The 9,431-nt window shown below is 50.7% G+C and overlaps 1 protein-coding gene across 1 annotated transcript; it reads left to right on the top strand.

Moving 5' to 3' along the window:
* Window positions 1-1,286: 1,286 nt before the first annotated feature.
* Window positions 1,287-9,312, top strand: LOC148656743 (N-acyl-aromatic-L-amino acid amidohydrolase (carboxylate-forming) A-like). The gene is made up of 8 exons (XM_088642589.1): window positions 1,287-1,599; window positions 3,135-3,199; window positions 4,514-4,763; window positions 5,251-5,446; window positions 6,031-6,124; window positions 6,597-6,704; window positions 8,185-8,297; window positions 9,073-9,312. The coding sequence occupies exons 3-8, from the start codon at window positions 4,528-4,530 to the stop codon at window positions 9,271-9,273; spliced, it is 948 nt and encodes a 315-aa protein (XP_088498715.1). The 5' UTR covers window positions 1,287-1,599; window positions 3,135-3,199; window positions 4,514-4,527; the 3' UTR covers window positions 9,274-9,312.
* The last annotated feature ends 119 nt before the right edge of the window (window positions 9,313-9,431 follow it).

A 9,431-nucleotide genomic window follows, 5' to 3' on the forward strand; every position in this document is an offset into this window, starting at 1 on the left:
GGAGGGACGTTGAGGAAGTAACAAAGAGGGTAATGGAATTTGAGGTGGAAGGTAACAGAGGAAGAGGCAGGCCTAGAAAGAGATGGATAGATTGTGTGAGAAAAGATATGGAGGTATGTGAAGTGAGTGAGGAAGATGTGCTCGACAGAGACAAATGGAGAAGAGCAACCAAAGCAGCTGACCCCAGGACAGTCTGGGACTAAGGCTGTGAAAAAGAAGAAGAAGAAGATGGAGGAGCATCTTTGATTGCAGGACCCTGATCTCATGACACACACCTAACCACCATGGTCATTGCAATACTACCAAATAACAACAACAACAAAAAGCCATTATATTAACACATACCATGCAACACCACAAAAAATAAACCTTGCTCCCCTATACATATCACTATTCTCTTTGAAAGACTCAATTTTCAGCACTGGGATTTACCCAGAATAATTCTGGTAGTAGCCATCCCCTTGTTCCTAAAACACTGCCTACCTTCCTCTCACCATGAGCTGCAAGAACTGAGAGACAGCTCCCTGCACTCTGCACCTGCCTGCTGATATACTGACAGCTGCTACTCCTGGAACTGGAATGTCCAATTAAACACACGGCCAATCAGCTGAACCCTTTTCAGCCTGTGAAATTCCAGTCAGTCAATCAAGGCAGGTGTGTCCCACCTTTCTGCAGTGAAGGAAGAGGCTTTAACCATCACAACTACAGCACATTAACACTGCACTGAGAGAGAGGAGTTAATACAGTACAGACACACTGACTGGACACTCCAGTACATTAACACTGCACTGAGAGAGAGGGGTTAATACAGTCCAGACACACTGACTGGACACTCCAGTACATTAACACTGCACTGAGAGAGAGGGGTTAATACAGTCCAGACACACTGACTGGACACTACAGGACATTAACACTGCACTGAGAGAGAGGGGTCAATACAGTACAGACACACTGACTGGACACTCCAATACATTAACACTGCACTGGGAGAGAGGGGTTAATACAGTACAGACACACTGACTGGACACTCCAATACATTAACACTGCACTGGGAGAGAGGGGTTAATACAGTCCAGACACACTGACTGGACACTCCAGTACATTAACACTGCACTGGGAGAGAGGGGTTAATACAGTCCAGACACACTGACTGGACACTCCAGTACATTAACACTGCTGAGAGAGAGAGAGAGAGAGGTTAATACAGTCCAGACACAGAGAGCCGACAGTAGAGAGAAGTGCTGAGTGAGCAGTACAGTAGTGCAGGAGGAAGGAGGGGGAGGAGTAAAAGAGCAATGCGCACAGCCATTCTGCCTGAGGAGGAGAGTGACAGCGTGCTGAGACCTGACATACAGCTGCCCCCGCAGCTGGCGAGAGATCAGGTGTGTGTGAGTGAGACCTCGTGACTGTGGTGTTTTGTAACACAGGGTGTGGCACTCAGGACTTGCTAGTGAAGGATTCCCCCCCTGCAAGCTGAAGGGAGTGGCACACAAACTCTTTGCACACCACAGCACCACAGAGACAGAGGAGAGAGGCTGAGAGGGAGGAGAGGAGAAGACAGGGCGGGACTGATATCGCTGCTGTGAGCCAAGGAGGAAGGTAAGATCAGTTCCAAACTCAGCCCCCACCCCCCCGCCCCGATCTCTGTCCTCTGCTCCTGCTCCGCACTGAACACTGAGATGATGTCTGCTCTCTCCTCATTGCTCTGTTCAGCTCTGAGGCGTATGAAACACTTTCTAGGCCCTGTGCTCCACAGTGTGCCCAAAGCTGTCAGTGCTCTGTGCCCCACAGTGTGCCCAGAGCCGTGTCAGTGCCCTGTGCTCCACAGTGATCAGAGCTGTGTCAGTGCTCTGTGCCCTACAGTGTGCCCAGAGCCGTGTCAGTGCCTTGTGCTCCACAGTCATCAGAGCTGTGTCAGTGCTCTGTGCTCCACAGTGTGCCCAGAGCTGTGTCAGTGCCCTGTGCTCCACAGTCATCAGAGCTGTGTCAGTGCTTTGTACCCCACAGTGTGCCCGGAGCTGTGTCGGTGTTCGGGGCTCCACAGTGTGCCTAAAGCTGTCAGTGCTCTGTGCCCCACAGTGTGCCCAGAGCCGTGTCAGTGCCTTGTGCTCCACAGTCATCAGAGCTATGTCAGTGCCTTGTGCTCCACAGTGTGCCCAGAGTTGTGTCAGTGCTCTGTGCTCCACAGTGTGCCCAATGCTGTCAGTGCCCTGTGCTCCACAGTCATCAGAGCTGTGTCAGTGCCCTGTGCTCCACAGTCATCAGAGCTGTGTCAGTGCTTTGTACCCCACAGTGTGCCTGGAGCTGTGTCGGTGTTCAGGGCTCCACAGTCATCAGAGCTGTGTCAGTGCTCTGTACCCCACAGTGTGCCCGGAGCTGTGTCGGTGCTCTGTCCAATGTACTGTGAAAATAGGATTGTGTTTTCTGTATTCTAAGACAGCTACAATATATCCATCTACACTTGAGGCCACAACCCCACTCCACCTGCCTGCTTTGAGCTACAAAGGAGCGATGTGCCTTTAAGAGGCCTGTGGGTGGAATAAAGGGGAGGGGCCTGTGCTCCGCCCCCCAGGGCCAGTTGATTAGTTCTCCTGCAGAGCTCCGAGCAGACAGATCGAGTGTGTGGTGTTGTTCTCCCTTGTGTGGTGTCTCTCACTTCAGACCCTTGCTGTTGCTAGAGTGGCTTTGTCGTCCTTTCAGCTGGTTTTGCTGAGCCGGACGTTGATGGCCACTAATGAAACAGGTGCTTGTTTCAAATGCAAGACTTGTCTTTTGGGTGTTGTGCTTCTCGAATGAGGCTAGTCACAAGTCCAGCTCACTCTGCCAGAGCCAGGGCTGCACACATTCTCTCCCTCTCCTCATCTCCTTCTGTTCTGTGTGCTGCAGGTGAACTATTGCCCAGCTCGCTGACCTTTTGCAAAACAAGCCCTTCTAAATAGCGTCCCAATTCTAATAGAGTGTGAGGTGTTCGAATTTAACAGCCACTGTCCTGCTCAGCACGTCTGCAGGCGTGACAGACGATGCCCTATTGCCCCCAGACAGTCAAGGCCAAAGTCCACTGGGCGTTCTGGCACTGGGGCTCCTGGATTAGTGAGTTATGCTTGTTGGCACAACCCGGTCTGCTCTGTGCACAGGTACGTGCAGGAGGACTGAGAGAGCAGCAGAGGGAGAAGAGATCTCCCCACGGCCAGTGCGAAAGGTAAGACTCTCAGCGCCCACGGCAGAGAGAGAGAGACTCCACTTCATTTAGTGTTTGACTTCTGTTCTCCTCTTTGGGCAACATGCACAGAGAACATGCACAAGAATGTGATCCAGATTCATTTGTTCAGGGTTTAGAACTGTTTTGCCTTTCAGTTTGATTTTGGTACGGTTCTGTGCCAGAGGCCAGTGTGACAGCAGCTCATCTAATTTCTGTATCAAACTGCCTACTGCTGAGTAGACCAGACTTCCCCTTCCCCAGCAAGACTCCCCCAGGCCAGCTGACGGGTACCCATGAGTCCATGATCCTCCTGGATCGCCGAGCTCTTCTAGCTAAATTCACACGCAACCACTCTGAACTCCCCAGTCTTCCTCTGGGTCTGCAGACTCCGTCTCCTGATGTACAGTATGTCTTGGTTAAAGTGTGTGTTAAGATCACCACCCTTTTCTACATGTACTGAACACTTTGAAGCACAGACTCTGGCTTTGTGTGTGCACTGACAGGCTGGAAGAACTGAATCTCTTTTGTCTTGAACAGAGTGGTCTACGAGGAGATCTAATAAAAGGATTCAGAAACCTTAAAAAAAAAACTACCTGATAGTAGGAGGCACTTCTTTACACAACAGGTGGTGGGGGTGTGGAACAAGCAGCCCCACCATGTTGTTGATGCCGATACCCTGGCTTCTTTCAAGAAACAGCTGGATGAGATCCCCAGATTAACTCTTAACTATCAAATGAGCAGAATACCCTCCTCTTGTTCATGACTTGAATATTTTGTGTTTTTGGAATTCAGTCATTCATGTCAAATATGACGTAGCTCTGTGCAATGTTATTAAGATTACTCTATGAGACTATTAGAAGTAATACTTCTAACTGATTTTTGTGCAATATATTGATAATGTGCAATACATCTTTTTGTGTACTGTACTTTCTGGTTCGTTTTGTATCTTCTGTACTGTGAACAATTCTGTATACTCCATTTTTTTTCCTTTTTACTGCACTTCTCACTGACTGTACTTACTGTATTGTATTGTGTATTATTGTATCATTTTGTTACACTGTGCTGTGTTGACTGTCTCAGGCTGCTGTTGCACTGCTATTTCTCTCATGGGATTAACGAAGTATCTATCTATCTAGAGTCACAATATTTGTTCCAATTTCTGCGGCAGCTGGATTATTTGGGGGTGGTACTGTACGTCCTTTGGAATTTCATTTGCAGGTTGTGGGAAATGGATCAATTAGCTACTCACACCCAGAAGGCCTTGTTTGTGTCCGGTCTTGGCTCTTCATCTCTCTACTTCTCTGCATCTCCCAGAGTCCCCTGTTGCCATGGAAATTGACTCCCCCCCCCCCCTCCAGCTTCCCCGGCTCTCCTCGGTGGTAGTGTCCGGGGGTACCCACGGCAACGAGCTTAGTGGGGTGTATCTGGTGCGGGATGGCGCCCCCCTCCTGCAGCGCCCCTCTTTCACAGCCCGGACTGTCCTGGCGAACCCCCGAGCTGTGGAGCGCTGTTCCCGCTACGTGGACGTAGACCTCAACCGCTGCTTCACCAGCGCCACCCTCAGGTCAGAGCTGCTACTGCACTCGCGCTGCTGTCTCCTCTCCCTCGCATACAGCACACTGTGTCTCCTCTCCCAGTGTCTGCCAGTGTCTGCACAGCCAAAATTGACCGGACACAAAAATCCAGTGATCAATATCAGAACACATCAATAGCACTTGCCAATCCTAGTGAGCACAGGACTTTCTAGAGCTTCCTTGGTAACAAGTAGACAGGCCTGGCTCTGTCTGGCTGGGATCATGAATATCTAGCAGGCAGCTCTCTCTTGTGGTTCTGATTTGTCCAGCACTGCTCTGGGTCGGGCCTCCCTGTTCTGGCGGGGGAAGTGAGACGGTGTTTGAGCAAAGTGCATTTCTGGTTCTGTGTCACTGGATCAACACTGGCCAGGCAGCTGCCTGTTAAAGTGCTACTAAATCTGAAAGCCTTTGAGTTAATATTCTGCAGCGAATCGGTCAGTGTCAACACAGTGTTCTCTCCTCTCTGTCTCTCCGCAGTGCCCCACTGACAGAGGACAGCCCATATGAGGTGAAGAGAGCCCAGGAGCTCAATTCGAACCTGGGGCCTAAGGGTACCGCCCAGGCGGCGGATCTGCTTTGTGATCTCCACAACACCACAGCCAACATGGGTGTCTGCCTGATCGGTTACTCTGACAGCGACTGGCTCTCCCTGCAGTTCTACAAGTACCTGGAGGCAAGAGCAGTAGATCGCCTATAGGCTTGGCAGCCCTGGTCCTTTTCTCCTTTCCAGTTGAAATTACTCATCTGAATTTGTTTTAATTGCCTTAATAATATTTTTTGTGATGTGAAATCATGATTGCATGAAGTCCTCTGTTTTTATTTATATTGTTTTCTACGGTCTTTGGTATTTCACACAGGATGTTTGCAGATCTTGTTGATGAGTGACAGGGTGGACAGGGAAGACTGTCGAGTCTCCCTGCTGCTCCAGCCCAACAGAACTGTGCACTGGTCCTCCATTGCTCTTGTGCAACCCAGGGATTAAAGTTAAAAAACATGACAGTTAATACACATGTGACCTAAGGCTGGTGTGTCCGCAGGGTGTCCAGCCCTGGTCCTGCAGGGTCAGTGTGTCCGCAGGGTGTCCAGCCCTGGTCCTGCAGGGTCGGTGTGTCCGCAGGGTGTCCGGTCCTGGTCCTGCAGGGTCAGTGTGTCTTCAGGGTGTCCCACCCACTATCCCAGATAGGAATGTACAGATATACTAAAATGTAAGACCATACATCCAAGATTTTCACTCTTTTCTCTCTCTGTCTCACACAGATGAAGATGTCACATGTCCCAGTCCGATTTCTAATCTTCAACCTCCCTCCCTCTGAATCCTACTCCCTGGAGTCTGTGGGGAAGCATGGCTTTGGTACAATCTGAGGACCTCAGACTTACAATCTCTTTCTTCCACGTCTCCCTCTCAATGCATTCATTTCTTTCTATTTATTCAGTGCAGTGTTAATGTACTGGAGTGTCCAGTCAGGGTGTCTGTATTGACCCCTCTCTCTCAGTGCAGTGTTAATGTACTGGAGTGTCCAGTCAGTGTGTCTGTATTAACCCCTCTCTCTCAGTGCAGTGTTAATGTCCTGTAGTGTCCAGTCAGTGTGTCTGGACTGTATTAACCCCTCTCTCTCAGTGCAGTGTTAATGTACTGGAGTGTCCAGTCAGTGTGTCTGTACTGTATTAACCCTTCTCTCTCAGTGCAGTGTTAATGTACTGGAGTGTCCAGTCAGTGTGTCTGTACTGTATAAACCCCTCTCTCTCAGTGCAGTGTTAATGTACTGGAGTGTCCAGTCAGTGTGTCTGTACTGTATTAACCTCTCTTTCTTCCCTTCTTTCAGCGATAGAAGTAGGGCCCCAACCCCAAGGAGTGCTCAGGGCTGACATCTTCATTCAGATGAAAGAGGGGATCACTCACCTGCTAGACTTCATTGAACTCTTCAACACAGGTGAGAGAGAGAGGAGGTGACACTGTTCAGGTGCCAAGCAAACGTGCTCACTGACTGTAATGTCCCCTTGACAACCAGGGATCCTTTACTGTACAGAAAATACTCTGCTGGCCAGTATAGTGTCTAGCAGTGGCAGGAATTGTGTCTTCCTGCTGTGTCTCCAGTTGGTCTCCTTGAGTTTTCATGGGGATGCCTTGTGGAGCTCCACACAGATCTACCACTTTTGGGGTGTGCAGTACACACCTGAGGCAGGCTGCCCTGCGCCTTGTTAGTGACGGGATCAGGAGAAACGTCCACATGTGCCCACAGCTCAGGGAGAGAGGTCTGGCCCCTTGCTCTTAGTGACCGGATCAGGACATTGACTAACCACTCTGAGAGTGGCACTCGGGGTCACGTCACTGGCCCCTGTGCACCTATTCACTAACCACTGAGCCCCTGGCCAGTTCACTAACTCTCCAATGATCTGGTCCAATGACCTGGCCAGAGAGCCACTGACCAGGTCACCAGGGGCTTAGACAACTGACCAGAGAGTCACTGACCTGGTCACCGGGGGCTTAGAGAACTGACCAGAGAGCCACTGACCAGGTCACCGGGGGCTTCGAGAACTGACCAGAGAGCCACTGACCAGGTCACCGGGGGCTTAGACAACTGACCAGAGAGTTACTGACCAGGTCAAACTGTGTGAGCAGACAGCGTGGCTGGTGCCTGGGTCTCACCTCGGTCCAGCACCGTGTCCAGGCACACTCTGGTCTGAGGGTGGGAGTCGGCTTCCTGTACTCTACACCCCACATTGGGACTCCACCCGATCATCAACCAGAAACATTTTCAGCCCCTGATGTGGATTTCAAGACAAAAATCAATATGATTCCTACAGGTATGAGGGACTCTTTTGTAAACCGGTCGAGATAATCAGAGACTGTGCACACATACTGTCAGAATTGGAAACTGGGAAAAATTAAATCGGGGAATATGGAGTGAAGCAGGGCAGTGTAGCGGGAGAAGAAAAGCTGGGAGAGAGGAGGAGAGAGGGGCAGGAGCAGGGAACAGACAGAGTGGACAATCAGGAGGTGTGAAGTCAGGAGAGGTGTAGAGAGGTGTGAAATGAAACCATCAATGAATAGAGAGAATTTAGAAGAAAAGGAGTCCTTCATTGAGAGAAGGGGAAAGGTGTGATCCTAGCTGCAGGATAATATTAGTCTCTGTAGTGTTTCCGATGTGGGAGTTAGGAAAACCATCTTTGAGAACACAGATGGAGAGATTAATGTATGTTAGTTACATACATTACAGCTGTTTCGGAATTGAGTACACATGCCAATCAAGCACACTACTGTATTCAAGTTTGAGACCTTGTGTATTGCAAAATTGATCTGAAATTCATTTGTGTTGGGGAAGATGCTTCTTTCTCCTTCAGTCATTCAAACACTAAAACAGAAGAAAGTACATCCTGCTGGGCCCTAACGCAGCCCCCCTGCTCTCCCAGGCACAGTGTTCCCCAGCTGTGAGGTGGACATGTACAGGAGTGTGGGCAACATCGATTATCCCCGAGATCCCAGGACCCAGCACATAGCTGCGGCCGTGCACCCCGACAGACAGGTGAGCCTCATTTCTGCACAGAGACGGGTCAGTCAGGGGCACTGTTGTGACGGAGCTCGCCCTCGCTCTGTGACTGGTCAGTCGGGGGCACTATTGTGACGGAGCTCACTCCCGCACTGTGACTGGTCAGTCAGGGGCACTATTGTGACGGAGCTCGCCCCCGCACTGTGACTGGTCAGTCGGGGGCACTGTTGTGACAGAGCTCACTCCCGCACTGTGACTGGTCAGTCAGGGGCACTGTTGTGACAGAGCTCACTCCCGCTCTGTGACTGGTCAGTCAGGGGCACTGTTGTGACAGAGCTCACTCCCGCTCTGTGACTGGTCAGTCAGGGGCACTGTTGTAACAGAGCTCACTCCCGCACTGTGACTGGTCAGTCGGGGGCACTATTGTGACGGAGCTCGCCCTCGCTCTGTGACTGGTCAGTTGGGGGCACTATTGTGACGGAGCTCGGCCCCGCTCTGTGACTGGTCAGTCGGGGGCACTATCGTAAAGGAGCTCGTTCCTGCACTGACAGGTGTCAGGTTCACTATAACAGAGCCGACTCCACAGTGACAGGTGTTCAGGTTATTATTTTCTCAGAGCTCACTCTTTCGCACTGACAGGCTCCTGTTTCACTCAGTTCCTTGTTTGGAACAAGTCGAGCAAATGCTTCTGAAATTTGACAGAATCGCATTCTGCTGCTTCTGGCTCCCATGAGAGAGGACACCAGTTTCCTCGAGGTGTCCAAAGAAGCCTGACCTTGTCCTCTGATCTTTGACCCTTCTGCCCCCTCAGGACCGTGACTTTTCCCTGCTGAGCCCGGGGGATGCCCTGTTCCTGTCCTTCAGTGGTGAGACTCTGCCGTATACTGGGGAGAGAGCCCTGTACCCCTACTTCATCAACGAGGGGGCGTACTACGAGAAGGGCATCGCCCTGTCCCTGGCGGAGAGGTACACTGTGCAGGTGCCTTCCATCATGGCTCAGAGCGAGGGATAAGAAGCCACCTATAGCTGCAATAAAGCACTCCACCACAAACCTGGTGTCAGGTGTGTGCTTTCTGTGTGGTCATGCAGGTCTTTGCTCTCATACTGCTCTTAGAATACCGTGCGATGCTGTCTCACAGTACTGTGGAGTCAAAGTCCTCATCACATATA

This window comes from Lepisosteus platostomus, chromosome 8, assembly GCF_059453375.1.
Source record: "Lepisosteus platostomus isolate fLepPlt1 chromosome 8, fLepPlt1.hap1, whole genome shotgun sequence".
NCBI classification, from domain to species: Eukaryota; Metazoa; Chordata; class Actinopteri; order Semionotiformes; family Lepisosteidae; genus Lepisosteus; species Lepisosteus platostomus.